The 21,005-nt window shown below is 35.8% G+C and overlaps 1 protein-coding gene across 1 annotated transcript in view; it reads right to left on the reverse strand.

Annotated features, from left to right (window-relative positions):
* The window catches only part of LOC107590311 (guanine nucleotide exchange factor VAV3-like), a 70,881-nt gene extending 57,699 nt beyond the window's left edge, over positions 1-13,182 (reverse strand). The window contains exon 1 of the mRNA XM_016279019.1: positions 12,821-13,182. Within this exon, the coding sequence (XP_016134505.1) occupies positions 12,821-13,024 (204 nt within the window). The 5' untranslated portion in view covers positions 13,025-13,182. The remainder of the gene's footprint in view (positions 1-12,820) is intronic.
* Positions 13,183-21,005: the final 7,823 nt, after the last annotated feature.

Consider the following 21,005-nt stretch of genomic DNA (forward strand, 5'->3'; position numbering starts at 1 on the left):
ATTACAATTATTAATAAAACGAATTATTATTAATTAAAAAATACTATTTAAAAACTTAAGTAAATTTATAATTTTAATAAAATTCAATAAATTCAATTATTATTTCATTTGAAAAATTAACTATTTATATTCTGTATTGTTAATAAATCAACACACTAATAGTTAGTAGCCTACACTTAAATTACTGGAAATAAATCTTGCACATTTCCTTTAAAAGAAAAAAAAATGTCCGTTTTGTAGTTATGATCTGTAATTTCCTTTCCCAGTATGTGCAAAATGCCAAAGTGACAACAGACACAGGACATTTTCATCAACAGTGCAGCAATGTGTTCTTACAACAACCCAGAAAACAACGATTATAATCTTAATGGATGTCCTGTTACGGTCCACAGTTCAGCACCTTTCCCCTCTCGCCGGGCACGTTCACAAGAATGTGTCTGTTTCTACCAGTTATATTATCACCCTCCATCTGTTGGTGGCCGTACGTTGCCTGTCAAGCTCTTGAAAAAGAGTTTCACATCTTGTTGCAATGCCATGTTTCTATCTTAAGCAACAAGAGGAAGTGAATTACATCAAGAGTCTCTGTGTTTTGTGCGGCAGCTGCACCTGTGATTTCTTGAAACAGAAAGTGCTTGCATTATAATGTGAAACTGTAACCTCCGTGACAGCAAGGACGCTCAACCCTCAGTCTGAAATCAGACTCGTCCTCTGGCATATGATGTGTAGAAAACATCAGTCTGGAAAATTCATAAGGCCAGCTTTTTCTCACATAAGAACTAATATGTCTTATCTGTGAGAAGCTTGCAGATCAACAGCGACACATGCACCGCCTCTCAGTTCCCATTCCCTCTCTACAAATGACTTCACCAGAGGCCAAGGGCCGTACTTATGCATAGATAAGACAAGCAAATGTTCAGCAAGCAACTGTTTACACTTGTTTGATTTCAACACACAATCAGAATGGCACATCTCACGCCTGCCCTGGAGTCTTTAAGAGTCCTGCATGATTTGGAGGAAGCTAGACAGGGAGGAAGATGAATAGAGAAGCGAATGTTTAACACATGATGTGTTTGTAGTTCAGTGCTGTTTTGTGCATTACAGCCACTTAGGACCTGGTGGGTTTTATTGGAGAGAGGCCCTGCTCAACCAAACACAGATTTCAGTTTTGTCCTGGAAGAAAACTGCTATTCCATCCACTACTGCACTGCTGGATCTCTGCGGGAGACTCACAAATGTCTTTTCCTACTTCTCCTGAAGGGCATACTGAGACTAAGAAGGAACATAGTAATACTGAATGTATAACATTTTATTCATAATAAATAGCATGTGTGAAACAGATAGTGAGATGGCTTTGGAGATGCTTATTCTGGTTTAAAGGGGACATACCATAAAAAAATTTATGTATTTATTTCTTGCTATTTTGAAATAGAGAGTGTCAAAATATGTAGATTACATTTTGGAATTGAGAACCAGTTCTTATTTTGAATTATTAAATTGCACGAGTATCCGCTTTCAAGTGCATGACATATTGTTTCCTGCGAAACTAAATCCTGCTTAATTAAGCTGGACTTCTCACAAAAATTTATAAAAAGAGTATGATATGGCTCCTTTAAAGTCCAAAGGCAGAGTGTTCACACCAGTAAGGCCTTCAAGATGCTGAAGCTTTAAAATGATTCACTAAAATTGATTCTAAGTCTGAGTCCTGGCATCCTATTAACAGCAGTGGTTCCAAAAGTACCCAAAACCTCATTCAGAAGAAATAGGAAGTCAAAGGTGTTGTAAATCAATGGCTTCAGACACTTTTACAGTGTTACATCCTGTGCAGAGAGCACCAGCTGTGAGCTGTGTGCAGCTTTTTCCCTTGGTTTAACCAAGTAGACAGCTAAACAAGCTGTCTTGTCAAAATAATGTGCTGGATGAAGCATTGGTCTGCAAAGATGCTTTATTAAAAATGAGTGCAAGAGAACACAGTGGGTAGAGGGTGACCCAGAGCATCAACTTGACAGTCAGTAGGGCATGCTAGCACTGAAGCGTTCTCCATAAAATATGCTTTGTTCAATACATTTATGAGCTAGATTGATCTGACATCTGTTATATGGATTGCAATGGTTTTATGAATTGTAAATGTAGTCTGTAAATGCTCTCCAAAGCCACTTAAAAACAGTCTGATGAAATATCCATTTAGTGCTATCAACACTAACAACATTGGTGTGGTATAGCGGTAGCAAGGTTATCCAACATTCAGAATTTGATGTAAATCAATTTCTGAATTTGGATTAAAGTAGCAAAATGGTCTGAAATCCAAAGAAATTCTTATAACTAATTTTAAATAGAAAATCTTATTTTAAAAGCCTGGACATGATGAACAGACGGACAGACAGACAGACAGACAGACAGACAGACAGACAGACAGATAGATAGATAGATAGATAGATAGATAGATAGATAGATAGATAGATAGATAGATAGATAGATAGACAGATAGACAGACAGACAGACAGACAGACAGACAGACAGACAGATAAATAAACAGACAAATAGATAGACTCTCTTAGTTTCATTTAAGTTCAAATTTCAATTCAAATTCACATTCATGATTTCAAAGGGAGTCAACTCTTCAATTCTCTATTTTGCACAACTCTGATGGTTACACATCTAAACTTGCAGCTTAAAAGGTGCAGGTTCAAAACCCACCTGATCTCCTGTATGAGCTATCACTATCGTACCCTTGAGTGCTCCAGGAAAACTGTTCCTGCAATATAATTTAATATTCCTGTTAGGGATGCACGATATATCGGCCACCATATCGGTATCGGCCCATATCGGCTCATTTTTTCTGTTATCGGTATCGGCCTGATAAGAAAATTTGGCCGATATCTTAAAGCCGATAAATAATGCATTATTTCCTTCAGAGACACTTCAGATGCGTGCTGTTCGTTTGCAGCCTTTTGTGCAATTGTACATTGTAATATTGTGTTTATTTGATGTATATCTGATTTATCTCATATAGAATGCGTTTGGTTAAGTTAAAAGAGCGCTTCAGTTTACCGGTGATCATCTTTAGCTCAGCGCACGCAGCTCAAACAGCAGTGCACAACATTAATAACTATGATTGGGAATGTCGTGTATATAACATTCTAATGAGAACATTATTATAATAAAACGTTGTGAATTCTTTGGGTTTAGTTGCCGTGTTTCAGCGCGTTGTTATGGGAAGAGCGCATCCACAACAGGATCACACATTCTGACTATAGCACGCAATAACTGCGTCATTTTGTACATATATAAGTTGTAATATTATGTTTATGTGGTATTAATATTAATCTCAGGATGCATTTCCTTGAGTTAAATAAGCTGCCAGCAAAACGCTTCAGTTTACCATGTTCATTCAGCTCTTCAGCTTCAGCACGCGCAGCTCAACGGCTGCTATTTAAAACAGTGGTATTAATTTGTTACTTTTTCAAAATCATTGATATATTATTAATAACAACAACCACTTGTATTTTTCTCTTATTATTTTCATCAACAATATGGTTTAGTAATTAAAATCATTTAATTATTGTCCGTGCAGAGGCTATTCCGTTTTATTGATCTATGGCGCATTCATTTTGATTCTTTACACGTGTAATGATGTCCAGTGACTTGTTTGCATTATTTATGCATAATTTTATTTATTTGTAAGACTTTTTTATGACTAAATTTGGTAATGGGAGAGTAAAAATATTTTTAAAACGTACACCGTTCAAACTAGGCTGCTTATGTTGAAGTGTTTGGGATGTGGCTTTTAATGATGAGACCTTTTTTGTAATCAGGCTCTCAAAAAGTATATAACAATTTGGATATAGATTTATCGGCCAACATATCGGTTATCGGCTTTCAAAAATAAAGAATAATCGGTTATCGGTATCGGCCAAAATTTTCATATCGGTGCATCCCTAATTCCTGTAATAATTTACCATCTGCTAAACATCTCAAATCTATATGAAAGGTCAGACCTTTAAATATTTCCTGTTAACTTCAAGGTTAAATCCACATTTTTGTTAGAGACTTTCAGGAGTCTCTATATAAAAAATTTGGTCAGATGTGCTTAGCTTTGACTCATAGCAGTTTGGTGGTAAACAAAGCAATATTCAAACCCCCCAAAAAATCAATGTTGACCTTGGATACATGCATTCTATTGATTTTCTTAGCATATTTCCGATGTAACAACTGATTGTTCTTATTAAGTGTGGATGCTCATGGCATCACACTGTGTAAAACGGACAGGAGGGGAAGAGGATAAACACTGGCTGGTGGCTATATATTGTCATCACTAGCAGATCTGTGGTGAATTGCCCTTCACAGGGCACTGCACACGGGTTAGCGCACACCACATTGGGAGAAATGAGCCGTCAGGACAATATGAGAAAGCTCTGATGGTTAGACTTAGATTCAAACAGCCTATGTTTGGAATAGCAGCATACTACTCATAATGTTTTTGCTGCACGTGTACTCTATGCAGATCTTCTGTATGCACAGAATGCAATTAACGCAAAAATGTGTAATACAAGGAATACTGTATCCCACACTGCATCATAATCTTGATCCTTCCATTCTGGAGAAACAAATAGTCCAAAAGCAATATTAACTGCAAAACTATATGAGTGAGTGAGTGACGTGTGGCCAAGTATGGTTACCCATACTAGGAATTAGTGCTCTGCATTTAACCCATCCTTAGTGCACACACACAGCAGTGCACACACACACCGTGAACACACACCCGGAGCAGTGGGCAGCCATTTATGCTGCGGCGCCCGGGGAGCAGTTTGGGGTTCGGTGCCTTGCTCAAGGGCACCTCAGTCCTAGTATTGAAGGTGGAGAGAGCGCTGTACATTCACTCCAAAACAATAACCGAACTTTTGTGATCCATTTCAAATGTTGACTACTACATATATACTGTATATATATGTATATATATATTAGAGCTGTCGATTTAATGCATTATTCTGATTAATTTGTTATGGAGAAAAATAACGTGTTACACATTTTAAAGCAATTAACTCACCTGCCCCAGATAATAAATAATCAAATGTAATGCGTCATAATTTTTAAAGCCCCCACACACACACACGCACGTGTCAACATTTGAAGTGGATCAAATCATTTCATCAAAGTTGTCCTAAAACCAAAACAATAACCGAACTTTTGTGATCCATTTCAAATGTTGACTACTGCATATATACTGTATATATATGTATATATATATTAGAGCTGTCGATTTAATGCATTATTCTGATTAATTTGTTATGGAGAAAAATAACGTGTTACACATTTTAAAGCAATTAACTCACCTGCCCCAGATAATAAATAATCAAATGTAATGCGTCATAATTTTTAAAGCTTTTTCACACACAAAAAAAGTTTTTCCACAATATTTACTGTAAAGGTACATGCAATGTCCCTTTAATGTAAATTATATTCAAGTTACATTATATTTAAGTAAATTATAGCTCCATTTACAGTAAAAATGACAGTCATTTACATTTCACTATAATTTTTATATAATATATGTTCCCTTGAAAATAATAATGCATCACATTTGTTTATATTTATTTTAAATTGAATATAATCAAGTGTGATATGTCATCATTTTTAAGGTGACGTATTAAATTATATACTACTGAAATAGTTTTTATTTAATACAAATGTATTAATAATATTATTGAAAATAAAAAATGTATCGTCATTTGCAAGGTAATGTATTTATTATAAAAGTACATGCATTGTCTTAGGCCCTGTCCACACGAACGCGGTTATTTTTAAAACCGCAGCTTTTTCTACGCGGTTAGGCCGTTCGTCCACACGCAAACGCAGCACCAGGTCACTGAAACCGAACCTTTTTGAAAACGCCTGCCAGGGTGAAGATGTTTAAAAACTCCGGTTGCAGTGTTATCGTGTAGACAGCGAAATCTGAGTTTTTGGCTTGTGACGTCGGAGCATGCACTGTTATCTCCGCCTACTGGAAACTTTTTCAGGCTTCTGATTGGCCAACATGGCTTTACGGTTGAGATTATATCGCCACCTGTTGGCTTGGCATGCTCTTGACAGCGCTTCATAGCATGCGTTTGCGTTTTCATGTGGACGGAGATTTTTTTTTAAATGGAAGGAGGAAAAACTTTGTTTATAAAAATACCCATGTACGTGTGGACATGGCCTTATATTGAACATATTTTCACATATGTATTATATGGTTATGTCTTTCTTTTCAAATTTTTTTTTTTTTAAATTTATATACAATGTACATAATGTATTGTCCCATGCAATACATGTAACATATTTACACTCTTTTTTCCATCAAAATTGCAAAAAAAAAATATATCTATATATAACTCCCTCAAATACTTTCTTTCCTCTGGAAGCCAGACTACAAATCTGATCCTTGCTGCAAGGCAATGTCAAGTTGTGTTTGTGTACTTGTGTAATGTACTTCAAAGGGAAGCAATAGGATTCGATTCACCAAGAGCTCAAAATTGTCATCTATGATAATCCATGTGATGCGTTTTGTCAGAATGTGTCTGAGAATGCACTTTAACAGCACTCAAAACATCAATTCTCTTCTTTTATCTCAGGAGCTTCACTTCACTTTGAAATGAAATGTGATATTAGTGCTTCACTGGCATCCTAGTAAAATTCTACAAGTGCCACTGCATTTTTACAGCTCCCATTTATGGGCTATTTTTAACCTGACTGAGACAAGATAATGCTCATTTCATTGTGTGCTGTGATGCCATTGCTCCGCCGAAGGTCTAAAGTAAACGCTGCTGCACTACTGCAGGATGTGTGCATGCAATTACGAAAGCACCGCTGACTGATCATCACCTACGTGTCATCAAAAAGGCCATTTTGCCATGTGAGCACAGAGAAGGATGTCGCTGTTTTTACTGGCCACTTAAAAAGATGCACAATTGGATGCTACAATTTAATCTCATCATTAATGACCATCTCTGTTCAGTTTAATGTCATCAGTGTAGACGGTAAATGCTTTTACAAAGTTCAGAATACAATTCAAATCTCATAAGAGGGGCTGGGTAGGTTTTCCAAACATAATAATCATGGATTTTCTGCAACCAAAGAGCTCTGCCTGAACATGGAAATGTCTGCCTTCATTTACAAATCCTAATGCATATGTGTATCCCTTGGTGACCAGCATATTTAGCACATTACTGTGCAAAAATCCATCTGTGCAGTTCAAAAGATGAACTGTAAATGTGTGATTCACACTGTCTATAGAGAGTATCTGTATTCCTCCTTATCCCCAACCATTTACAGTAGAGCCTGTTACCTTGGTGACAGAAGGAAAGGTCAGTCTCAGAGAGATGCAGAGAGAGAGAGGGAGAGAGAGAGATTTGGCTGGACTTACTAGACCTTGCAAAGATTTGTGCATCCTGAATATGGGCATTAATATGCATGACATGCTGTTTCTGCAAAGTTTTTAATTCCTGTAGTGTGACTGCTTTCACTGTTACTAACGAACATACTTTGGGTTTGGGGATCTGAACAAACCCACAAGTCTATTTATTCTATTCTGGCGTGTAACGCTGCACTATATGTGCTACTGACACAAATAAGGCCTCAAATAATGTGTTTATGCACTTACCAGTATAAAACCAAACAGAACACCAGAAACCACCTTGAAACACCCTGGCAGTCAGCATTAAGGTGACAATTAGGGCTGCATGTTTTGGGGTAATAATTTAATTTTGAATAATGTTTTTTGTCTTAAAATTTTGCAATTGACATTTAAAAAAATTCTCATTATTATTTTACAAAATAAAAATATTAAACTAAATTAATGTAATATTAATATATAATATTGATTTGTGATATTTCACTGTAAAATAAAAAATCAAGTGTTTAAGAAAAATAAAATAATATTTTACAGTGCAATAAAATTATATAAAATAATATTATTATAAAATAAAAATGTGAAACAAAACAACTTAATGTAATTGAATTTAATCTATGCAGTGCATATATGTATATAATTAAATCGCAGCCTTTGTATTTTGATAATCACACTAAGTCATATTGCAGTTTTGATTTGATTTTGATTATCATGCAGCCCACTGACAATAATGCACAACACATCTGAAACTGCATAGAAAGGCCTTGACAGCTACGCTAACATCAACGACTTTTGCATGGGCAACCACACTCATATTTACTTCAGAAAATGCAAATGTCTAGTACGCTACATCAAAACACAGTGGTTTGCTGGAAACCAACGCAACCAGTCCCAGTCTGAAATCCACAGTCTGACACTGAGAATTACAAAAACCCTGGAGCTGTAACGTAACTAAAACTGACTGGTGTTTCAAATGTTCAAACACACATATAATGCTGTGACCAGTCTCTGGCCCCTCCCCAAGAGGCGTTTTTAACAGACTGTCTATGCAAAGTACTAGCGATGTAACGTTTAACCGCGAGCCGGTTGAAAATCGATTCAAATATGTGACGATTCAAATCAGTTGAGATGCCAAATAAATCGCAATTCATTTAGGGGTAGGAGTTTATATGAATGCATGTCTGAGGAGAACTTACTGTCTTTAGAAAAGTTTAGACGGTATTTTTTCTTTTCATCTTGCCTCTGTATAATGCATATTAAAGTGCAGCGCTGCTTTGTTTACAGCGGAAACCAAGGAAAGGCTTTAAGCGCCACCTTCTGGCAGAGAGTGAATCTGCGTCTCATTCAGCTCATCCGCTGTTTCATGCAGATATTTTTATGTACAGTTTCACAAAACTGAAGTCAAACCATTCTGTTTTTGCTTCAAATTTTGAAATTATAGATAGATTAAAAACTGCTCATGTTGCATGTATGCATCATCTTTGTTTGGATCATGATTAAAATGCAGTGGTTGCCTCTAATTTTACATGGAAAGAGCACAGACAAAGCCTTATTTTGTTTATATGAAGAGATTTCTTTTATTTGTGTTACTTATGTATTTGATTTGGGGCTTGTTTTAAAATTTCAATTTAGTTTTGTTATTTACATTTATATTGTATTTAAATGTTGTTCTTTAGCAGATGCTTTTATCCAAAGCGACTTACAAATGAGGACAATAGAAGCAATCAAAACCAACAAAAGAGTAATAATATGCAAGTGCTATATTAGTATATTATTATAGTTATATTTCCATTTCACAAATAAATGCGCAGCATTTTGTCCAAGCAATAATAAAAGGATACATTTAATTTATAATTTGTCTTAAATCTCATTTTGTAAAAAAAAAGAAAAAAAAGAACGTGAATCGAATCGAGAAATCAAAATCGTGAATCGAATCGAATCGTGAATGAGTGAATCGTTACATCCCTACAAAGTACAGTATATGTGTGTATTATTCAAAGAGATTCTCAATGGGCCCTACATAAAAAATTACAGTATATACTTGAAAAACAGCCCAGGATCTGTCATGTACAATTTGTAAATCACATCATATTACAGTAAAAAGTCAAAAACTGAGACAGTGTTCAGACAGGAGCTTGTTGTTCGCTGTTTCACTGAAATAAGAGACAGATTTGAGCAACTGGACGTTCTGATGTTTCACCACGGTGTAGTCAAGGGTCTTTAGAGAACATTTAGTTTCATTTCCTTCCTCCATCCCATTTCCTCATTTCCCCAGCGGGTGTCACTGCTCGGAAACTCTCTGTCCAAGGAGTGGGCGTCAGCATTTGTGTTTCCCCCTCCAACCTAATGATGTGACAGTGACTATCTGGCATTACAATGACAGTGTGAAATAACCGCTCACCGGTGATTCTGCAGCAAACCAGATACACACCACTGGGTACAAATAAGAGGGTTGGTGTGCATTATATGCATTTTGTAATGTAGATAACTTAACTGTTTGATAATGGAATCTTGTAAACGTAACTCTCACTGACATCTGTTGATATCTAAATAAAGTTCTGACGCCCTGCCAAACACCTGTTGCCATTTCCTTCCACTCTTCTCAAAAGCACACACGTTAAACGGAAGAAACCCATAAACCAACTGTCTGACTGACGCAGTGCGTGAGAAAGGCGCTTGACTTTGTGGCTTCCTCAAACTTGCACTTCCACGTTTCATGTTTCAAACCTGCCCAGAAGCTTCTGTGTTTTAAACCTGTACTGTATGAAGGCCCAAGAGAATCCGCTAACTGCTGTTCGCATTTTCTGTGCTGATTTTGGAGCAAATTTTCAGAATTTGATATATTTCGATATATAATTTAAAATGTAATTATATAATATAAAACTACATTTAAAAAACTATTAAATTAGAAAACAGTCAGTTTAAACTGCAATATTGCAATAATATTTTACAATATTACTCTCTAGTGTATCTTCATAAAAAAGTTTACCAACCCCAAACTATAACTATATATATAGCTGTATTGTATATTTTAAATTAATATATTTGTATATAAAATATTTATAAATAAATAAATAATCATTATTTGATGAATACAAAAGTTCAGAAGAACATCATTTATTTAAAAAAAAAAATTTTTTAAACAACATAAATGCCTTTACTGTCTCATTTTTAAATCAATGCATTTTTGATAAATAAAAGTATTAATTTCTTTAAAAAAAGACCCCAATCTTTTGAAATGTTACTTATTTATGTATTTATTTATATATATATATATATTAATTCAGAAATTTCAGGGGTGAATTCGGCATTATATTTTAATTATACGGCTATTGTGGGGTGAAGGGAAACCCAAAGGGCCCATTGGGCCCCTGGAGGTGCCCTGATGAGGTGGGGACTCCAGCTTTAAGTTTGCTCTCTTCACTGCTTTTGTCTGAGCTGTTCCCCCGGGACGCCTGAGTCTGTGTCCCATGTGCTGTAATGAGTCTTTGATAAAATAGCTGCCAAAAACGTCATGAATAATTCATGCAAGGATTCAGATGCTGCCCTTAGAGATGGAAATGTCACCTCTATGCTCAAAATGCTGGTTTACACAGACCATTTGCTCATTTTCTGTTCCTTTTTTTTTGCATATGTTAATTCTCAGTGGATAAAGCCCTTTGGTGAAAGAAGATGCATCTACATCAGTGCAATGCAAAAAGAATCTATGATATAACAAACCAAATGAAAACAAAGAAGCATATCTGATGTAATCAGTAGCAAGGCGATGCAAAGCCAAAATGATGTATGCTGTAATTCTGATCAGATAGGTCAAACTTACACCGAATATATTTGTCAGTAAGCCAGTGAACCAAACAATTAAAAAAAAAATTATTTATTTTAAAAACTAAAAGATAACTCACTGTGACCGCGCCACATTGACAAATGTTATGCAAAGGTCTATTTTCATCACAAAGTGCATGTGTGCCTGTCTAGACACTGGTTAGTGTGCATCCGTTTCCTTCAAAATAAAGGTGAATACTGTATCGGTCAGTTCTATGAAACATCATTGTGTTGATGGCAGCTTTCTCCTCATGTGAGAGGGACGTGTAATCAAGTCCAGACTTGGAGCAGATGGTGTTTGACAACACAGAATGAGAAACATATATCAGAGACCGCTGTTTTCAATAAAGCAGCTTCCCACAGATACTGAAACTAATCCTGCTCTCACCTGACAGGGTACAGCAAATGAGACCAAACTAAAAAAGCTTTTGACTGACCCTGATCCTGACCAGAACGCTGTAGATTCATGGTTTTGGCCAAATTATGTATCAAAAAGCACTTTGTCCTCTTAGGTTTAAACAGTTGGACTCATTTCACACACATTTTCTTTCACAGACGGCTATACAGACTACATAGGAAGTCAAACATTCTCCTTAAATGTGCACTTGCTAATTTCTGGGTTGTGTTTAGCCAGCTCTTATTTGTCCCACTATAGTGGTTTTAGAATTTATACTTTTATTTTTATGAAAAGCATCTTGAGCACAGGCTGAAAGGACTAGGCCTACATAAAATAAACATATTATTATTATTATTATTATTATTATTGTCATTAGTAATATAAGTAGTAATTCAACTGCATGACCCAGCAGCTAACAGGGCACATTCCAGCAAAGTTATGAACAAACATTCTTCCTGTAATTCTTTCATAGTGTTCTCAAAAGGTTAGCACAAAAACATTATCTATACATTGCTCATGGAATAATGTTTCTCAAATGTTTTAGTTGGAAGTTTGTCTAACATTTTGTGCATGTTAATTATTGTTTCAGAATTCAAAAGCAATGTTCCTATAATGTTTGCAAAATAATAGAATTGAAGAAAAACAATTAAAAAACTGTACATTTTAAACATCCAGAGAACATTCAGAAGTAACATTTTCATTATTTAATGGAAATGCTATAGCAAAACGATCTTAGAACATATTTTAGTTGGGTCATGTCATGTGATGTGGCGCCCATGAGAAGAATTTTGAATCATCTGCTTCTTTTTTATGTATAAAACGTTTAAATTAAGACAAAATGACTGAGTGCACCTTTAAAGATTAACAGATGTGATGTGGCGCCCATGAGAAGAATTTTGAATCATCTGCTTCTTTTTTTATGTATAAAACGTTTAAATTAAGACAAAATGACTGAGTGCACCTTTAAAGATTAACATCTCTCTTCATATTGTTACTGCATTGCTAATATTAACCGACAGGGGGAGAATTTAGCACACAAATAACGGTAAAGCATTTCGAGCATAACAACTTTCTGTTGCAAAACATTGGATAAGTACGTACACAGCAGTTAGCCCACCTTTTTCATATACATAAAAACACGTTTCTAAAATAGTTTTTAACCCTCCAAATATTGAGTTTAACGTCCAGTATTACTGTAAACACAGAACTTCTCTTACCTGTGACATCTGAGGTCTCAGGTTGATCTCCCTCAGGTTGATGGACTGGGGTCTCAGGTTGTTGAGGAGCTGGCACAGGAGGACCCCATCCCGCAGGGTCTGCGCCAGGTCGAACACCTGAGCGGACTCCCATGTCACCCGATGGTTCGGTGGCAGCACCTTACAATTGATCAGCCATAACGCACATTGTCTCCAATGCTCCATCCTGTCCAGTGATGCACAGTAAAAGATTTAACACCAATCCAAAACCAAAGCGCAAGTGGCGTCTCCTCGTCCGATGCGCATAGCAGAATCACGGGCGATGTAATGACTGGATGGTGTTTCTCAGGGTCGTGGCACCAGCGGAGTGTGACTGATCGGTGTGCTGCTGCTTCCCTCATTCGCTTTTTCACCTCTTATTTTCTCTCTCCCCTCCCCGCGCCCTGCCCTCTCTCTATCTTCCTGCTTCAGATGCTCCGTATATTGCGCTGCTGACTTGACACCCGGAACTAGGCGATGCCTCTTATTTAATTTTATCGTCGATATCAATACCGATACCTCTAAACTAAATTGTTTATTAAAAGTATAAAATCAGTAATTATGCTCTCTTAACATTATATTTGAAAGCCATGTTTTTTTTAACATTTCATAGGCCTTTTTTGTTTACACTGTCAGAAGTAAAATGCACTAAAATTGTATTTTAGCTCTTTAGGCTTCTGGGTCAGTAACCTCAAAGGTGCACTTTCTCTACCCCTAAAAGGGAGCATATCAGTAACATACAAGTAAGCACGCTTAAGGGTAGATAAAGGTGTAGGCTACCTTTGAGGGTACCTCATGAAAAACAACCATGGTTCATTTTTGTAAAAAGCTGCCAGACAGTTGTAGCCCTAAAGGTGAAACTTTAGCACTTTTTTTTCTGACAGATTTATTAACAGCAATTACTACTTTTAACAACTAGTTAAAAAAATTACTTGCACCGCCTAATTAAAATAAATATTACATGTACACTATACTGTTCAAAAGTTTGGGGTCAGTATGATTTTTTTTTATGTTTTTGAAAGAAGTCTCTAACCATGCTCACCAAGGCTGCACTTAGGCTATTTGAACAGAAATACAGTAAAAACAGCAATATTGTGAAATATAACAATTCAAAATAACTATTTTCTATTTTAATATATTTTAAAATGTAATTAAAAATACATATGTGATCAAAGCAGATTTTTCAGCATCATTACTCCAGTCTTCACTGCCACATGATCTTTCAGAAATCAATCTATGCTGATTTGCTGCTCAAGAAACATTTCTGATTATTATCAATGTTGAAAACAGTTGTTCTGCCCAATATTTGTGTGGAAACCGTGACACATTTTTCAGAATTTGATGAACGATATTAAATGTGCAATATTGTGAAATAACTCCCGATTGTTTCTCTGTCATCTGATATGCATTGATCTGGCCTTTGTTTCCCAAATGCCTCATGAGCCTAAACTGACCTCAGACACAAATGGTGGCAGTGATGCTTTTAGTAAACGCAGACCTTTTTTTTATTGCAAGTATAAACACTTAACATTCAACAATTAATGTAACATTGGATGACATTATGAATACAGAAATTATATAGGAAGACAAAGAAGAGAGAAAAAATAATAATAATAAAAAATAAACAAGAATACATAGATAAAACAAAAAATACAGAGGTAGTAAATCAAAAATTAGGTGATTGGTTGGTTGGTTCTGTCTTTCACCATTTACGTATTTTCCAATAAGCAGGAGAAATAGTTCTATCCTACACAACTATTCGCTAATATAGTCTAGTTTTCCAATTAGAAGTTTATTTTATGGACTGAATTTCTTGCAAAATAAATACAATTAATGGTTAAAAAGCACTTTAACGTGAGGAACGATCCTTTCGACGTCAGTATCGAAAGTAGGCTATCGATACTTCAGGACAAACAAAACGTTCAGGGGTATTCTTTTACAAATAGCCTAAGGAAATATACTTTTTAAGAGTTTGCAACCATTTCAGTAACCACAGAAATTAGATTTACAAACTGCGCTGCATCATTGGACGTGAACTAACAACGACACATAACTACTTCATTTATTAATCTTAATGTTAATTTCAATTTAATTAATTTACTGATACATTATTCAAATTAAAGTTTTATATGTTCAAATTATTAAACTGACCTGAGCTTACATACACTACTCACAGTGGACAGTTTTATTAAAATTATATTAACTAGTGTTAAGAAATATTAATAAATAGCCTACTGTCACACATGTATTGCTCATTGTTAGCTAATAACGTGTAAAGTGTTATTTCTATGAAAAAGTAATATTAAGATGTCTGCAAATGTCACTTGGTTTTATATTTCATCCAATTGAAGGGCATTCAAACATGTTAAGCGTTGTTTGGTGTCCAAATACATTCTGTATGATGATTAAATCATTCCATAACAACAGTCTAATATCTTTTCAAGATTTGACAATGGTAAGATTATATGGTTTGTATTTGTTTCATATTCCCAAATACATGGCAGATGATTCAAAAATAGTTTAACTTGAAACTAGAGGCTTATTGGTTCCACCTCTTCTGCAGTTTGTTATTGGCTCTCTGAGTTTTTTACATACAACAGTACAGAGCGAGAGAATGAGTGTTGGCTAAAGAGAGCATTCTCTAGATAAGCAGCAGTGAAATAGGATGATGCATTGTCATGGATATCCTGCTTCTGTTTCTCTGTTCCTATCATCATGAACCCGAGGAGGTCTATATCAACACTGGCAGCTAAGACTGTCTGCATTTTCACTTCAGCATCAGAAAATACGCCTGAAATGAAAATGCATGGTCACGCTTTGGCACTGCAGCAAAAATAACTATCTTAGACTAGTACATTTATAATTAGGGGTTTTGAGCTTGCAGATATAACACTCCGCTTATGTTTGAAAAATGCATTTTGATTTGAATTGGTATGTTTTTTGTTCCTCAAACTTTGTAGAAAAGACACTCCTTCCACATCCAGAAGGCACCATAAGATGTTTACATGTTTTAGAAGGCCACAGCGAGCAAGAAGGTTGAGCATGCCGTGACAGTAAATTAAACCATCTGTCTGTCATAACCAAGGTGTGTTAGGAGCCTAATAAGCTCTGTGATGAATTCTTTATTTATCTTCCTTCTGTTTTAGGGTTGACTGAGGTTAGCTTGGCTGGTGTGATGCAGGATGCTACAGCAGACCAGATTTCCTCAACCCACACTGCTTCACTCGTCACCAAGGTTGTTTCTATCCCATTTAACAGTGGTATGGAAGGGCTGGACATTGTCATCAATCACATATCAATCCCCAGAGAGACTATCAGACCTTCATGGTGGGAGGGGCTTATCTGTAAAGCAGTGCTTTGTGATTGGCTGCAGAAGAGAAAGAGGAAGCCTGACAATGTGGGCTAGCACAGGAAGTGGAGAATGCAGGATGTTTGGAGCCAATGTCTATCTCTGTTTCCCTCCACAATTTTAGAGACTTGGCACAAGGCAGCTAGCCCCCTCTGAGCTGACAGATGATCAAAGCGTCACACACTTGCCAAATGCTCAGAGAGACTCAGGCCCTGCTACATTGCAGCCATTCCAATAACTGCCATCCTTGTCATGACCTGCATTGTGTCGGTAATTTATAGCCTGACGCGGCATGCTAATGACAATGTTTCTGGTGACAATACCTGATGACTTTGATGGGCTTACTGCACAAGCGTCAAGATTATATTTCACAAGCAAAGATCAAGGTTATGTCTGAAATTGAATACAGAGATTACACAGTCATTGCTTTTTTTTTACATAACATCTATTGTTAAAGGAATATATTTTTGGTTCAGTAGAAGTTAAAATAATAGTTCAGTCAAAAATTTACATTTGCTGAAAATGTACTCACTCTAAGGCCATTCAAGATGTAGATGAGTTTGTTTCTTCATTGTAAGAGATTTGGAGAAATGTAATATGCATCACTTGCTCACCAATTGATCCTCTGTGCTAATGACAATGTTTCTGGTGACAATACCTGATGACTTTGATGGGCTTACTGCACAAGCGTCAAGATTATATTTCACAAGCAAAGATCAAGGTTATGTCTGAAATTGAATACAGAGATTACACAGTCATTGCTTTTTTTTTTTACATAACATCTATTGTTAAAGGAATATATTTTTGGTTCAGTAGAAGTTAAAATAATAGTTCAGTCAAAAATTTACATTTGCTGAAAATGTACTCACTCTAAGGCCATTCAAGATGTAGATGAGTTTGTTTCTTCATTGTAAGAGATTTGGAGAAATGTAATATGCATCACTTGCTCACCAATTGATCCTCTGCAGTGAATGGGTGCCGTCAGAATGAGAGTCCAAACAGCTGATAAAAACATCACAATAATCCACACAACTCCAGTCCATCAAATATATTGTAAAGAGAAGCTTAACAATGAAATATCCTGGAATATTCCACTACAGAGGTTTTTGGAACTTTATTTGAAGTTAATTAATTTCAGTACAGTTAATATTTTAATTAAACACACAATTTAACAGCAAATCGTAGTCTGAGAGGAAAAGGTTATGGCCCTTTACTAATATCTGGACAAAATTATTTTTGTTATAACCCTTTGTAGAAGTATTGATCCGTGTGCACCGAGTCCACTGCAGAAATCAATAACCTGGAGACCCCATGAGGAACAGAGCCAGACATCTGATAGGGTTTCACGGTGTAGAGCTGTCAGCTGTGTAAGGATGGGACAAAGCACCAGATGATCAACAAAGAGGAACATAAGATAGAGACAGCTAAAGTCACTAGGGTCACAAGTCTGTAATCGTGAGCCACAAGGACTTGCCTAAACTAAATAAAAGAGCTGCACTGAACACAAATACATTTCCAGTCAAAAATTGGGGTTGGTACAATTTAAAATAAATGTTTGAATATATTTTAAAAGTAATTCATACCTGTGATGCAAACTGAATCAAAGCTGATTATGTGTCACGTGGTAATTCAGAAATCATTCTAATATGGTGATTTGCTGCTCAATAAATATGTCTTATTATTATCATCAATGTTGAAATGTTGCTGATTAACCGTTTTTTGGAAACTTTTTTTTCGTGATTCTTTGATGAATAGTATGTTTTAAAAAAAACTAAATTGATTTGAAATATAAATATTTTTTAAAGTTATAAATGTCTTTATTGTCACCTTTGATCAATGTAGTGCATCCTTGCTGAATAAAACCATTAATTTGTATACCTATTACTAGTAAATTATTATTTACATTGAAGTGCTCCATCTATTGGCTAAGTAATATTACTTCACAAGAGCTGAATCTATACCATGCTTGGCTTAAAGGGATGGTTCATGCTTGTGATGCTGTTGATGCAGGAACCAGAGTTCTGATGTAGAACCCAGATGTGCTGTGCCTTGTTTACAAGCAGAGGAATGCACACACATGTGTGATGGTACTCTCATGAATGGCAGCGGAGACTGGCTCAGAAGAGAAGAAATCGCTGAATAAAGTCATTATTTTTGTTTTCTTTGTGCACAAAAAGTATTCTTGTAGCTTCATAACATTACGGTTGAACCACTGATGTCTAACTATGTCCTTACTACCTTTCTGGGTCTGGGAACGTTTCAGTTGCATTGCTGTCTATGCAGGGTCAGAAAGCTCTCATCTTAATCTTCTTAATTTGTGTTTCAAAGATGAACGAAGGTCTCACGGGTTTGGAAAGGCTTGAGGGTGAGTAATTAATGACAACATTTTCATTTTTGGGTGAACTATCCCTTTAACCTCGTTTAAACTCATATACGTAAGAAACATTTATTGGAGGTTGTGCTATGTTATGAACATAGTCATGACTAAAGGTTATGGTTAGGTACAACATGCAACAGAGTGACTAGAGATCACAATCATGGCCTTGAGTACCTTATAAAACGGTCTATTATATAATAAAAACATTGAAGACATAAATATTCATTATAATGTTTGTGCCATCATTCAAATAGAAGATATATAGATATAAAGAGGAAATAACCATTCATGCATAACAATGAATGTCATGCTATTTACAGTAAGACCACTGGGTGTAAACTTGAACAAGAGGGTGTGGTTTATGTGACAAGACATCATGTTTACTAACAATATCTCAGGACAGCAAGTGAAACAGAGAGTGAAACGGGGCGAGATAGTGTGAAAGTCCGCAGCGAGGTACAGTTTTAATATGCATTGAAACATTTTTTTTTTTGTGCTTATGAATCATATGTGTGTTCTGAAAGCTGAGCCATCTCATGAATCGGGTTATGAGAGTCTGTTTTTGGTCTTGGTGTCACAGATGGCCTGCACCCAGGAGGACAGGGCGACTGGTGCCATAAGTGGTGTGTGTGACTGGGGAAAAAATTGACAAAATCAGGATTTTAAATTATTCAAAAAGAATGGCTGTATTAAAGGCAAAAGGTATTTTATGCAAGTAATAACAAATAAAACAGAAGCAATGGTGTATAAAACTAAAACTAAATATAAAAATATAACAATTAATAGTAAAATAATAATTTAAAAATATAAAAATGAATATATTATGAAGGACACATTAATTAAACAAACAGAATAAAAGAAGTGAAAAAAGAAGATCAAAGGCAGATCAATCATTATCTTCATTCTGTGCCATATCGCTCTCTTTCACCACAATATTCAAATTTTGTCTTCCTCGATCAATTTACTTCTATTACTCATTAAAAATACTTGGTCACACTATTTTTGAATTTCTGTTTACTGAAAGGTTGCATCAGAGGGCCTGAGATCACTCTCGAAGGGCCATGGAAGGAACATGGAATCTAGAAGAGAAGAAACCAGTGAAAATAATCACTTTTTGGCCTTTTTGTGTACTAAAAACCATATCACTCCTATTTTGTTTTCAAATGTAAAGATCTTAAGACCTTCTACTTCCACAGAATATGATGTAGATTGCACTGTACACAGGAAGGCCAGAGATGTTGGTCAGAATGAAGGCAGCAATGCGTGTGGCCGTAACTCTCGCTGAAGCCAGGTACCCTCAGAAACATTAACTGACAGGAAATCATTAACTAAAATGCAAAGTACAAACAGTGAAACTTTACTTTTTTGGTATCAGATGCAAACTGCATTGTATCTCGTTTTCCTGAAAGGAATAGTTCACCCAAAAATGAAAATTTGTTGCAAATGTACTCACCCGCAGGCCCTCCGAGATGTAGATGAGTTTGTTCCTTCATCAGAACAGATTTGGACAAATTTAGATCCAATGGATCCTCTACAGCGAATGGGTGCCATCAGAATGATAGAATCGTCCTGATGCCAGTGTTCTGGACTTTGTGTTGAAGCAACTTAATGATCCCAACAGGAAGAACCCACGAGATCTGGACAGAGCTATGATTGGTAAATGTCCTTACTTGTCCTCTCCATGCACATACACTGGAAATATATCACTAATGTGCTAAATTATGTGTAAAATATGAAATCAAACAGACGGATGTGCTGAAGTGTCTTAACAGCTTGTGTGGCATATGTTACCACAGTTTGTTTAAGAGAAAAATACCTCAGAGACATAAAACCAGTGTCCAATCAAACCATTGAAACTTCATACTAATTTACTAGGGCATCCAGATGAAACAAGTATTTTGATATAAGCCAAGAGGCCAAACAAAGGAAACGTTGCTTCCTTTGGTCCTGTAAACAAAACCTGGCATTCTCACCGGAGCTTACACTACACCTACATCATCCGCTGACTTTAGTAACCCCCTGGAGCCGTGCGGAGACTTTTTTTAATGATGTATTGGCGCAGGTTATTGGACTTCTATTGGACTATTGAATATCATGCATTCACTGCCATTATAAAGCTTGGAAGAGCCAGGACATTTTTAAACATAACTCAGATTTTTTTAGTCTGAATGAAGAAAGTCATATACACCTAGAATGGTTTGAGGGTGAGTAAATTATGGGGTAATTTTCATTTTTGGGTGAACTATCCCTTTAATAAAATTTGAATTTTTATGGTAAATTTAAGTTCAGTCCGTAAAACATAAATGTTGTTACCATATTTTTTTATGATAAAGTTCTGTCAAACACAGCTGTCCAGTTACTAAAAGAACTATGTCTAGACTGTTACATTCTTTCAAAAATGTATATGAAATATTATGGCAGTCGTAAATATTCCAGATTGG

Source organism: Sinocyclocheilus grahami, unplaced genomic scaffold (genome assembly GCF_001515645.1).
Source record: "Sinocyclocheilus grahami isolate Dianchi unplaced genomic scaffold, SAMN03320097.WGS_v1.1 scaffold126.1, whole genome shotgun sequence".
NCBI classification, from domain to species: domain Eukaryota; kingdom Metazoa; phylum Chordata; class Actinopteri; order Cypriniformes; family Cyprinidae; genus Sinocyclocheilus; species Sinocyclocheilus grahami.